Source organism: Palaemon carinicauda, chromosome 21, assembly GCF_036898095.1.
Source record: "Palaemon carinicauda isolate YSFRI2023 chromosome 21, ASM3689809v2, whole genome shotgun sequence".
Taxonomy (NCBI): domain Eukaryota; kingdom Metazoa; phylum Arthropoda; class Malacostraca; order Decapoda; family Palaemonidae; genus Palaemon; species Palaemon carinicauda.
In genome coordinates, this window is record NC_090745.1 from 57380322 (window position 1) to 57395321 (window position 15000).

At 33.3% G+C, this 15000-nt stretch overlaps 1 protein-coding gene across 1 annotated transcript in view; it reads right to left on the reverse strand.

Moving 5' to 3' along the window:
- LOC137615283 (capping protein inhibiting regulator of actin dynamics-like) overlaps positions 1-15000 on the reverse strand; it is a 542330-nt gene that overhangs the window by 67578 nt on the left and 459752 nt on the right. Inside the window, 1 exon segment of the mRNA XM_068345017.1 lies at positions 14534-14642. Coding sequence (XP_068201118.1) covers positions 14534-14642 — 109 coding nt within the window.

A 15000-nucleotide genomic window follows, 5' to 3' on the forward strand; every position in this document is an offset into this window, starting at 1 on the left:
AGTATTGATAACGGGACTATTTTGCTGGATTTAAATGCTGATCCAGTAATGGGGGATTTACACAAAAAAGTAAGCTGTAATTAGCGAGTCGTCTTTTGAGTGTTAGGAGGATGTGCTTGAATGGATCTTTATATAAAAATTTGCCCGGCTCAAAGTTATATTACTTAGATACTGTAAATCATTACGTCCTGTAGTCCTTCACATAGCACAAGTTTTGAAGTTAATATGCTCATTAGGAAAGTGCTCTGTAGGATAATTTACCGGTTTGCTTCAAAATCAACCGAGATATTTTCGTTAACTGGAATAATTATAAAGAAATGTGATAGAAATTGTATAAAAAATCTGAGTGGAATACAGTGCTGAAAATGCCTTAATTCTGAATCCAGCTAATGAATATCTTGTCTCGGCTCCACACAATTTTCAAATGGTTCCAGGTTGGAATGGTCAAGTGAAGGAATTTCATGCTGCTGCTCGTGAGAGATTTCTTTTCTGGAGGGATAGTGAGAAACTGGGAACTAAAATTGACGGTCTAAGACGAGCACCAGTGCAGAAGGCTATTCATTTTAAAAATGCCAAGGATGTTTCATAAATAAATGAATAAAGAAAGAAAAAAGGAACACAAATATGAACTTTATCATGGGGACTTAAGCCTATTTGAATCAAGATTATAAGACCGTTGGCATGAAATTGCTTGATTTCCAAGCTATGTAATTTTTTCAATATAAAGCTATTAGTTATTATGTAATCATTGATAACTTACAGCCAGGGTATTAGTGTAGAGAATCATGCTATGCTTAAGTTCTCTGCACTTGTATTTTCATGGTGAATTAGAGAATACATTTTGAGAAAATTAGTATATACTATTTTCATAAAAATAAAATTCCGAAAATTTTTTCGTTCTCGAAATAAGAAACTTTTTCTATATGATTTATCAATAAAGCAAATTTCTCAAAGGTTTTGCTAGAATGTAATAGTGGTCTCATTTACCGCAATGCGACTTATTTTCCACACAATTAATTAAATTCTGATTCAAATTGTTATGCCATCATTGATTATCTATTATGCAAATTTAATACTTAACCTTCGTTACTAATCAACCCTTCAACAAAAACAGCTACTTTATTCTACTGCTACTGATACTGCTACTGCAAATAAACTAATAGTGAATTAGGTTAGCAATATTTGCCAAAACTTTAACTGATATAAAAATCAGATTTAAGCAATGATACAATATATTACAAGATGTATCAAGAATCTTCATTTAACCTCTCTCCACAACTCCTAAAATACTAATGACTTCCTTATTTCCTCAGTGTCGGACTGCCCGGGGGAAGGAATAGTAAGCCCTTCACCCCGACCCTTCCATTGAAAGTGTCTGTTGGGCTCCTCCTAGGAAAAATAATACAAATACTGATTATATATATATATATATATATATATATATATATATATATATATATATATATATATATATATATATATATATATATATATATATATGTGTGTGTGTGTGTGTGTGTGTGTGTGTGTATTTGTAATGGATACTCGAGACATAAATAATACCAAAGTATGAAATATGGTAACTCGATTTGTAATATTTTTAAGCGTTCGCTGAGGTTGGACAAGGCTCCACCCATTTCTTAAGAAGTAGCAAGAAGAACAACTCTTTATTCGTTTTGTTATGGTAACAACAGAGACCTCTGACGAACGAATCCCCCAGAGTGTCGGCCGACTTTTGAATCTAAGTGCACCTAGAATATGGTAATCTTGTTGAGAGGACTTTATCTGCCAGAGGCTAAATTTTAGTGGGACAAATCATCTGAATTCACAAAACATGAAAAAAAGGAATATTTAAAAACAAACCCAAACAATATTAATGGGAGATGAGACTGAGAGGGAGATTACAATAGAGGAAGTGAGGAGGGCACTAGATGAAACGAGAGTAGGAAAAGCATCTGGTATGGATGGTATGAGAGCTGAGATGTTGAAGGACGGGGGTGTGACTATACTTGAATGGTTGGTGAGATTGTTTAATATGTGTTTTGTGTTGTCAATGGTACCAGTAGATTGGGTTTGTGCATGTATTGTACCACTATATAAGGGTAAGGGAGATGTGCATGAGTGTTGTAATTCAAGAGTTATTAGTTTGTTGAGTGTAGTTGGAAAAGTGTATGGTAGAGTACTGATTAATAGGATTAAGGATAAAACAGAGAATGCAATCTTAGAAGTACAGGGTGGTTTAGAAGAGGTAGGGGTTGTATGAATCAGATTTTTACAGTTAGGCAGATATGCGTGAAATATTTAGCAAAAGGTAAGGAGGTGTATGTTGCATTTATAGATCTGGAGAAAGCGTATGATAGAGTTGATAGGGAAGCAATGTGGAATGTGATGAGGTTATATGGAGTTGGTGGAAGGTTGTTGCAAGCAGTGAAAAGTTTCTACATAGGTAGTAAAGCATGTGTTAGGATAGGAAATGAAGTGAGCGATTGGTTTCCGGTGAGAGTGGGGCTGAGACAGGGATGTGTGATGTCACCGTGGCTGTTTAACTTGCATGTTGTGGAGTGGTGAAAGGTGAATGCTCGAGTGCTTGGACGAGGATTAAAACTGGTAGACGAGAATGACCATGAATGGGAGGTAAATCAGTTGTTGTTTGCGGATGATACTGTACTGGTTGCAGACGCGGAAGAGAAGCTTGGCCGATTAGTGACAGAATTTGGAAGGGTGTGTGAGAGAAGGAAGTTGAGAGTTAATGTGGGTAAGAGTACGGTTATGAGATGTACGAGAAGGGAAAGTGGTGCAAGGATGAATGTCATGTTGAATGGAGAGTTACTTGAGGAGATGGATCAGTTTAAGTACTTGGGATCTGTTGTTGCAGCAAATAGTGGAGTGGAAGCAAATATAAGTCACAGTGTGAATGAAGGGTGCAAAGTGTTGGGTGCAGTTAAGGGAGTAGTAAAAAATAGAGGGTTGGGCATGAATGGAAAGAGAGTTCTATATGAGAAAGTGATTGTACCAACTGTGTTGTATGGATCGGAGTTGTGTGGAATGAAAGTTACGGAGAGACAGAAATTGAATGTGTTTGAGATGAAGTGTCTAAGAAGTATGGCTGGTGTATCTCGAGTAGATAGGGTTAGGAACGAAGTGGTGAGGGTGAGAACGGGTGTAAGAAATGAGTTAGCAGCTAGAGTGGATATGAATGTGTTAAGCTGGTTTGGCCATGTTGAGAGAATGGAAAATGGCTGTCTGCTAAAGAAGGTGATGAATGCAAGAGTTGATGGGAGAAGTACAAGAGGAAGGCCAAGGTTTGGGTGGATGGATGGAGTGAAGAAAGCGTTGGGTGATAGGAGGATAGATGTGAGAGAAGCAAGAGAGCGTGCTAGAAATAGGAATGAATGGCGAGCGATTGTGACGCAGTTATGGTAGGCCCTGCTGCTTCCTCCGGTGCCTTAGATGACCGCGGAGGTAGCAGCAGTAGGGGATTCAGCGTTATGAAGCTTCATCTGTGGTGGATAATGGGGGAGGGTGGGCTGTGGCACCCTAGCAGTACCAGCCGAACTAGGTTGAGTCCCTTGTCAGGCTGGGAGGAACATAGTGATGAGAGGTCCCCTTTTTTGTTCCATTAGTTTGATGCCTTGGTATATGTATGTAATGTATATATATATATATATATACTGTATATACATACATACATATATATATATATATATATATATATATATATATATATATATATATATATATATATATATATATATATATATATATTATACTGTATTACACACACACACACACACACACACACACATATATATATATATATATATATATATATATATATATATATATATATATATATATATATATATACATACACACACACACACACACACACATATATATATATATATATATATATATATATATATATATATATATATATATATATATATTATACACACACACACACACACACACACACACACACACACATATATATATATATATATATATATATATATATATATATATATATATATATATATATATATATATATATACATACATACATACATACATATTCTTGGCTTAAGAACATAGATAAGATTAGATCATGGTAATCACATATACCACTTACGTAAACACTTACCCAGTGTGTATTTTGTAATGGAATTAAATTCCTGAAGATGGATCAAATAAGTAAAGCATAACCGAAGACACAAAACCATATTAAAAATCAATTGTCGACAAGTCAAAGATACATCACTTCATTTTGCAGGCAAAAAATGTCACACATTTTACTTTATAACGGACATTTACTGATGTACATTACATTAATCATTTGCATATGAACTAATTTTGAAGCTATATCTCAGGTATTTCCGTTTTTAAATAGAAATTGTATGCATAATCTGTGATACCAACTAATAATTTTGTGAATTATAGAATTTAATTTTCCTTATTATTCAATAATATCATGATGTACAATAAATATATAGATTCAAAGACGTCAAAACTTGGTTATTCCGACGTCTCATTCCAGTTCCATTTTAGGTTTTATAAAGGTATGCACATGTACTATAGATTGCTAAAGAAATCTATCACGTCTCAATAGATTCTTCTATCTGAATATCAGTTATCAAACACCTATTGCCTCTTTAGATTGGAGCTACAATGGTGGAGCCTTCCAATTTTCAGTAAGTCTCTAAGGACGAATTGCTGGTCACATGCTACTTTTTTATCTTAGTTAACATGACACCCATTACAACCGGACGGGGATCGAACCATAGATATACTAACACTAGAGGCTGCGCCATTTTGCCCAATGGTAGCGGTTACAAGACCATAGCCATCTTGGGAAGGTACCGAGTGGGTGGTGTCTAGCATGGTAATCGATGTAAACAAACGTCGCGCATGTTTCTCGTAAAATACGTGCGTACGGTTTCGAGATTTACCAAGCTTCGATTTTGATGTTACACTGAATAAATATCCATTTAATATTATAATTCAATCATTCATCCATTCATATATATATATATATATATATATATATATATATATATATATATATATATATATATATATATATATATATATATATACAGAGAGAGAGAGAGAGAGAGAGAGAGAGAGAGAGAGAGAGAGAGAGAGAGAGAGAGAGAGAGAGGAGTTAGGCGGTGAGACCACACTTCTCCTGAATTATTCACAGCATACCTCGAAGAAATTCTAAAAAAAATTAAATTGGGAAAATGTAGGAATTAGCATTAATGGGGAATACCTAAACAATTTAAGATTTCTAGATGACATAGTTCTTATTGAATTACATTCGACGATATAAGATTTTAATATATAAAGCAAAAATGTAGGACTGAAAATGAGTATGAGTAACACTAAGGTAACGTTTAATGAAAATGCAGAGACAATAAAGATGGGTTATGGACGAACTTCTAGAGATTGTTAATGAATACATGTACTGTACTTAGGATAGACAGTAAATGTTTCCTCACGACATGAGGCCGAAATTAAAAGAAGGATAAGCATTGGATTGAGAGTTTTTGGTAAACAAAATTAGATGATGAAAGTAAAATGCCACTTTCTCTAAAACAAAAATCATTCAATGATATGGTCCTACCAATATTAACTTTTGGTATCAGAAACTCGGAACCTTACTAAAGCCTTAGAACATTAGCTAGTTATAACTCAAAGAGCTATGGAAAGAATAATAATGGGATTAACACCAAGAGACAGAAAAAAGCAACATGGATACGAGACCAAACTAAAGTAGGGGATATTTCAGCAAGACATAAGAAAAAGAAATGGACATGGGCAGGAAACTAATGAGAATGTCATATAATATATGGACGTTAAGAATAACAGAATGGGTCCCTCGATATTGGAAATGAAGCAGGAAAAGGAAGAGAAGACAATGGATTTACGAATTAAGAAGATTTGCCGGCATGCGCAGGCATAGAAAGACCATAAACGTACGCTAGAGGAAGGACATATCTGAGGCCTTTATTCTGCAATGGACTAGTCACGACTGATGATGAAGATATCATCACCATCATTATTATGATCATCAGCTGTTACTAGTCCACTGCAGGACAAAGGTCTCAGACATGTCCATCCAATACCGTCAGTTATGGTCTTTCTATGCCAGTTTATACCCGCAAATTTTCTTAGCTTGTCAATAGATCAGGACGATTGATTGATTTCCATTGCTTCTTTTGAAATCTCTAGGAACGTACGGTATTCCTAATCATCATCTATTATCTGTCATTCTCATTATATGTCCTGCCCATCTCCATTTCTTCTTCTTACATGTTGTTAGAATATCTTCTACTTTAGTTTGGTCTCGTATCCATGTTTCTCTTTTTCTGTCACTTAGTGTTATTTTCATCATTCCTCTTTCCATACCTCTGGAGAATCATATATAGAATTGAAAGAGGATCATATATTTTTCTTTAGATGACATGAAAATTCTGCAGGTAACATGGAAAATGTTTGTAGAACTAGTGATAGAATTGCAGTATTAATTATCAAATTAAATAAAAAAGTATAAACTAAAGATAATTCAAACGTATGCACTTACAACACCCCAAACAAAGGAAGAAATAGAAACTTTTTATGAAGATCTGAAGACATCTATGAAAATACATGACTCAATTTACATTTGTTTTAGGCAATCTCAATGCTAAAGTAGTTTAAAATAAAAGAGGAAAATCAGCAGTATGCAAATTTCGAATAAGACCAAGAAACGACAGAAAGAAAACATCTTAAAATGAGGAACACCATTTTTTATAAAGAGAAAAATAGAAAATGTATACTGAAAAGCCCAAATGGAGAAACGAAAAACGAAATTGATTTCAATCTCAGTGAAAAAGTAAATTTCTTACCATTGAATGGTGAAAAGAATTTTTTTTTTTTTAGATCTAAGGAAATAAATAGAAAAACTAATTTTGAAAAAAAAGAAACTCTTCTATAATAAGTGAAACATCTTATGAGGTTAGTTATATAGAAGAGGTACTCCCAGCTACATGATGAAATGGAAGGAAGTAAAAAAGAAAAGAACAAAAGCCTAATAGAGAAAAGATTGGAAATGAAAGTAAAATCCAAGTGAGAAGAATTAGCAGATTTATCCAAAGCAATAAACAAATTAAAAACCCAAGAGCTTCGTAAACACAATCAGACCAAAACTGAGAAAATGCTAAAGAAAGGAAGAAGCATCAAATTGATGTAAAGAAGACTTGTTTGCTTTAAACGATGAAAATGGAAATATCAACAAAAGAGATGGAGTGATAAAAACCGCAGAGGATTTCTTTACAATGCTACACAATAGGGATATAAGATATAACTTTGCCAGTATAGATAAACACCTCAGCAGTACAGTACCAACCGTAACCGTAGCTGAAGTAAAAAGCAATAAAGGCATAAAAAGGAGGCAAAGCAGTCGGAGAAGATGACCTATCAATTGCTTTAATAATAGATGGAGGAGATTTCATACTAGTTAAACTAACTGAATTTTACACCAAATGACTCCAAGAATTATTATTATTATTATTATTATTATTATTATTATTATTATTATTATTATTATTATTAGTACTAGCCAAGCTACAACCCTAGTTGGAAAAGCAAGATGCTATAAGCCCAAGGGCTCCAACAGGGACAAATAGCCCTGTGAGGAAAGGAAATAAGGAAATAAATAAATGATGAGAATAAATTAATTAACAATATATCATTCTAAAAACAGTAACAGCGTGAAAACAGATATGTCCTATATAAACTATTAACAACGTCAAAAATAGATATGTCATATATAAACAATAAAAAGACTCATGTCAGCCTGGTCAACATAAAAACATTTGCTCCAACTTTGAACTTTTGAAGTTCTACTGATTCAACTACCCGATTAGGAAGATCATTCCACAACTTGGTAATAGCTGGAATAAAACTTCTAGAATACTGTGTAGTATTGAGCCTCATGATGGAGAAGGCCTGGCTATTAGAATTAACTGCCTGCCTAGTAATACGAACAGGATAGAATTGTCCAGGGAGATCTGAATGTAAAGGAAGGTCAGAGTTATGAGAAATCTTATGCAACATGCATAATGAACTAATTGAACGACGGTGCCAAAGATTAATATCTAGATCAGGCATAAGAAATTTAATAGACCGTAAGTTTCTGTCCAACAAATTAAGATGAGAATCAGCAGCTGAAGACCAGATAGGAGAACAATACTCAAAACAAGGTAGAATGAAAGAATTAAAACACTTCGTCAGAATAGATTGATCACCGAAAATCTTGAAAGACTTTCTCAATAAGCCTATTTTTTGTGAAATTGAAGAAGACACAGACCTACTGAGTTTCTCAAAAGTAAAATTGCTGTCGAGAATCACACCTAAAATTTTAAGAGTCATACAAATTCAAAGAAACATTATCAATACTGAGATCCGGATGTTGAGGAGCCACCGTCCTTGACCTACTTACAATCATACTTTCTGAGTTTTTTTAGGTTTTAACTTCATACCCCATAATTTGCACCATGCACTAATTTTAGCTAAATCTCTATTAAGGGATTCACCAACCCCAGATCTACATTCAGGGGATGGAATTTATACAAAGAGAGTAGCATCATCTGCATATGCAACAAGCTTGTTTTCTAGGCCAAACCACATGTCATGTGTATATAGTATGAATAGTAATGGGCCAAGAACACTACCCTGTGGAACAGCGGATATCACATTCCTATACTCACTATGGTGCCCATCAACAACAACTCTTTGAGATCTATTACTTAAAAAATCAATAATAATGCTAAGAAACGACCTACCCACTCCCAACTGTTTCAGTTTGAAAACAAGGGCCTCATGATTAACACGGTCAAAGGCAGCACTAAAATCAAGACCAATCATACGAACTTCCTGACCACAATCAAGGGATTTCTGTACAGCATTGGAGATTGTAAGAAGGGCATCACATGCTCCAAGGCCTTTACGAAAACCAAATTGCAAACTAGGGAGTAGGTGATTACCTTCAGCAAACCTATTAAGACGTTTTGCCAGAAGACGTTCAAAAACTTTAGATAATATGGGAGTTATGGAAATTGGGCAGTAATCAGTGGAACTTGAGCTACCACAAACACATTTACATAGAGGAGTAACATTACCAATTCTCCAACAAGTGCTAAAAGCTCCTCTTCTTGCTAACTTGCGCAAAATAACAGATAACTTTGGAGCTAAGAAATCTGCTGTCTTTATAAAAAAAAAAAAAAGGAAAAATACCATTTGGGTCTACACCTCCATAAGCATCAAGGTCCATCAATAGAGCTTTAATCTCACGCGATCGAAAAGCTACACTAGTTAGTTTAGCCTCAGGGAAACAGGAATGAGGAAGTTCAAGTTTTTCATTACTCTGTTTACTATCAAAAACATCAGCCAAAAGGGTTGCCTTTTCCTTTAGACAGTGAGTGACTGAGCCATCTGGTTTAAGTAGAGGAGGAACTGTTGCATCTACACCAAAGAGTGTACATTTAAGGGTAGACCACCATTTATGTTCCTGAGTTGTACCAGATAGGGTTTCTTTTATGGTTAAATTGTATTCCTTTTCAGTTGAGGCATAAACTCTCTGAGCAAAAGCTCGAAGCTGAGAATAGTTGTTCCAGGTCAAATCTGATCTGTTACCCTTCCAAAGGTGATAGGCTTCCTGCTTCTCCAAATAAGCACGTCTACAACCATCATTGAACCACGGTTTGTCCTTCACTCGGTACCTTAGCACATGATAAGGGATACGCCTATCAATTATGTTGACTAGATTCTCATTCAAAGGGACAACAGGATCTACACTACTATATATTTGTGACCAATTCAAGTACAAAAGATCATGCAAAATCCCATTCCAGTCTGCTTGGGATTTCATATAAATTTTACAAGAGTATCAGGGACAGGCTGCTCAGTCTTCACTACTAATGAAATCAAGGCATGATCACATGTCCCGACTGGAGAACCAACCTTACTAGTTATAACGCCAGGGGAGTCAGTGTATACGAGGTCCAAGCAATTACCAGACCTGTGAGTAGCTTCATTTATGATTTGCTCACAACCTGATTCAGAGGCAAAGTCTAAAGCCCTTAAGCCATGGTGATCGGTAGGAGAGATAGAACTTAACCACTCCCTATGGTGAGCATTAAAATCATCAACAAAGACAAAAGAAGCCTTTCTATCATCTTCTTGTATCTTAGCCATAATGGTAAGAAGACAATCGAAGACAGAATCATCCATGTCTGGATTCCGGTAGATCGAACACAAATAAAAGTTGTTATGCCTGCCACAAACTTTTATTACCTGAATCTCATGACATCCACATTGATAGCTATATATACCTACAGCCTGGAAGAACTTAAGCATTATATTAATCCACAAATAGTGAGACATAAAAGACCTGAAAAATTATCTCCCAACAAGTTTACTCTCAATAATATATAAAGTATTTAAAAGGATCATATTAGGCCCAATAAAAAGACAGCTAGACTTTAATCAACCAAGAGCGCAGGCAAGATTTAGAAGTGGGTATTTAACAACTGACCATATCCATGTAATTAATCAGTTAAAGAAAAGTCAACAGAATATGACAAACCACTATGTATGTTATTTACAGACCATGAGAATGCTTTTGATCCTGACAAAATTTCCGCAGAAATGAAAGCCCTTCAAAGTTAAGGAATAGAGGAATCATATGTTGGAACACTTGAAGATATCTAAGCAGGAAGTACCGAGAAAATCCCATTTGAGAAAGGAGTTAGGCAGAAAAATCACCATCTCTCCTTAATTATTCACAGCATATGTAGAAGTTTTTAAGAACTTAGCTTGGGAAACTGTAAGAATTAATATTTATGGGAAATACCTCAACAACTTGAGATTTGCAAATGACATAGTTCTGTTTAATGAATCATGGGAGTAATTGCAAAAGATGATAGAAGATTTGAATAAAGAAAGCAGAAATGTAGGACTGCAAATGGATATTAATAAAACTAAGACATTGTTCAATGAAGATGCAAAGAGATAACAAAATAGGGTTATAGACAAAATTCTTGAGATTGTTAATGAATATACGTATTAAAGAGAGACAATAAGTGTTCCCCAGGACACGAGGCCAAAATACAATGAAGGATAAGTATGGGATGGAGAGCTTAAAAAAAGACAGCTAAATATTTAAAGGTTTAAGGTTAAAAGAGTTTGGTTTCAGTTCCAGTTTCATCAGAACAGATAGTAACCAGAACATCATCCGGGCAAGCCCAGTCCCCAACTGTGGTGTCCAACTACAGCAGTGGCCTCCCCAGTAAACAGCTTAAACTCACGGTCCCGGTCTGGGATTGATCTGCTGCCATGTGGATGCTAGGCGAACACGTTACCACACACGCACATGCACACAAAAAGGTTCGACCATTCCCACCCCCTTCCACTTTCCTAACATTTCTCACCATGGCATAATTACTCCCTCTCTCCCTACCCGAAGGACGGGAGAGACCTCATAGTTACACGTCTGGCAATGTCACTTAGCGCTACTGAAAAGAAATATATATGCATATATATATATATATATATATATATATATATATATATATATATATATATATATATATATATATATATCAGTTTAGTGGGATCTGTATTACAGTATAGACATTAGTCATGGTATGACCATGAAACAATCTCCAACAGATTTAGTAGATTTGAGAACAAAGCCATAAAAAGGATATTAGGAGTTAAATGGCAGGACAGGATTAGAAAGGAAATTATAAGTGAGCTTAGTCGACTGCCATATGTGGATGAGATCATGGTGAGGAGTAGATGGAGATAGTTTGGGGCATGCTCTTCTCACTCCCCAAGATATATTACTTCACCAAACGTTTAACTGGGCTCCAAAAGGCACTATAAGAGTTGCAAGACCCAGGCCTACATGGCTGAGGACTATGAAGCGTGAAGTAGGAGATGATGAATGGAGAAGCATTGAATTCAAAGCTAAAGATAGAGCCGACTGGCCAAATCTAACTGAGACCCTTTGCGTCAATATGCGTAGAGGAGATTTTATATATATATATATATATATATATATATATATATATATATATATATATATATATATATATACAGTATATATATATATATATATATATATATATATATATATATATATATATATATACTGTATATATATATATATATATATATATATATATATATATATATATATATATATATATATATATATATATATATATATATATATATATAATGTGAAAATGTGTGTATGAATTTGTGTGTATATGACACACACTTTATATATATATATATATATATATAGATAGATAGATAGATAGATAGATAAATATATATATATATATATATATATATATATATATATATATATATATATATATATATATATATATATATATATATATATATAAAGTGTGTGTCATATACACACAAATTCATACACACATTTTCACATTATATATATATATATATATATATATATATATATATATATATATATATATATATATATATATATATATATATATATATATATATATATATATACAGTATATATATATATATATATATATATATATATATATATATATATATATATATACTGTATATATATATATATATATATATATATATATATATATATATATATATATATATATATATATATATATATATATATATATATATAATGTGAAAATGTGTGTATGAATTTGTGTGTATATGACACACACTTTATATATATATATATATATATATAGATAGATAGATAGATAGATAGATAAATATATATATATATATATATATATATATATATATATATATATATATATATATATATATATCAAATCGTTACTTGATAGAGAAAACGCAATTAGTGGGGAAAAAGAAAGATTAGTGATAGTTTTTCACTTTCCCCATTTACTAGAACACGCAATATGTGTTCGAGGATACCGAAATCGGTTACTCTCTCAGTTGCCAAATGGTTGTAACTCTATCGGGATAAATGTGTGGACTTAGACATTTACCTACAATTTGCACACTAACTGTTTGCATTATATGTAAAGTGTATTTGCTGGATTGTTTTAATGGGAACTGAAAATGGATATGGAATTGAGAACAGAAAAGACAAAAATGTATTCTAACTCAATTCCGCGGATTTGTCAGTAACATTATGCGAACCTTCATTTTTAAATATCTGAGTTCATGAACGTAAACTATTAGAATTTCATTGCTTATAGAATACGCATTTTTCACCCTCCACTGGCATCAAAATTAAACCAGAATAAAGAGCTTACTTTGAAACTATACCAATAACCGATGAGCGCTTCTTGAATACATGTTTTTCATTGTCCATCTCCACATATAGTGGATCGAGAGATTTTTGTGACCTTTATATTTGAATTATCTTTAACATTTGCCAAAATCAATGTCTTCTCATAGCTTTCCAACACACGCTGCGCATTCCTTTCCTTATACTTAACATTAAAATAACAATTCATGCGTCACTTATTATTTGAAGTAACGTATAAATTCTAACTCAAATTCGTATTTTTTACCCTTTAATTTCTGCGCTGTATCGGCATAAAAGATGGATGTTTGAAAAAAAAAAATTACAAATCTATCGATTCTGCTGTCTCTTTCCCGCTTTTTGCTTCTTGAATCTAAAATTATAAACGTTTCCAAAAATTCGGTGAACTTGTTCCAATATCGAGAATGTATAATACAATAAAGCCTTGCAGAATCTAACGTTTTTATCCATTAATAACTACATCGAAATCAATTTTATTTCTTAAACATTTACAATTTTCTTCTTTCCGAACAAACTAAACACGCTCTCATTAACAGTAATTTTAGTTGCTAATTCCAAAGCTAAGAATTGAATTTTTAAACATTTTAATTTCCTTACTCTTCATTGTATACTTGAAAGTCGGCCCTGTGAAATGCCTTTAACCCGTTCACTTAAATATGTTGGTAAGTATTAATTTTCTCTTGAATAGGTAATTGATTTTTAGACAAAACCTTCTTCTCCATTATATGGGAAAGAAAAAATTTCCTGATGCTCGTACCATCGATCTAACTCTTGAAAGCCCGTAACGGCAGTGCCCAAAACTCTTTATTTGTTAATCATTATTACATAACTAAGTCATTATATTCTTTCATAATCACGGGTTATCTAAAGTTCTGATAGTACCTTTATTAGCCTCCACATGAAAAGGTTCCACTACGAATAAAATCGATTGGTTTAAGCAGTAATGATCACTAGGCAAGTATGATTAATTATCAATATCATGCTCTCTTCCTCTCAAAAGGTTTGCATATATTTTTTGATTACCCTTTGAAAATAGCTTTTTCAGACCCTCCAGGGTATCGTATTCCCCAGGCTGAGATTGCCAATGAGAATTTATGTTTTTATCTTTAAAAAACAACGGCCCCCTAAACAAAGTACTATAGTTTTTTTAGTCGTTACTCTACCTACCTGCTGTTTAATTATCCTCTGGGTCTCTTCGGCTTGCTTTTTTCGTCTCTCCTTCTCGGCCATTTCCTCGGGATCCATGCGTAGCATTCCTCCACCTCGGGCATAAGTCCTGTGTGTAGAAAAAAGACTTGTAAACGAAATGTGAGACTGCTATGTAATATCTTGTTTCATTGACTAAATTTTAGAGTAAAATATAATTGCCAAGGTAAAACAGGGTGGACACATTTAAAAATATACATACATACATACATACATATACAGTATTTATATATATATATATATATATATATATATATATATATATATATATATATATATATATATATATATATATATATATATATTACAGCCATTTTAGAAAATTGGTCATTTTACAAAATGCCCGGCCAATATGCAATAACACCAAAATCGTGGTCACTTTGGATAATTACCTCAATATCTCGACATTTTGCAAAAGGGCCGAGATT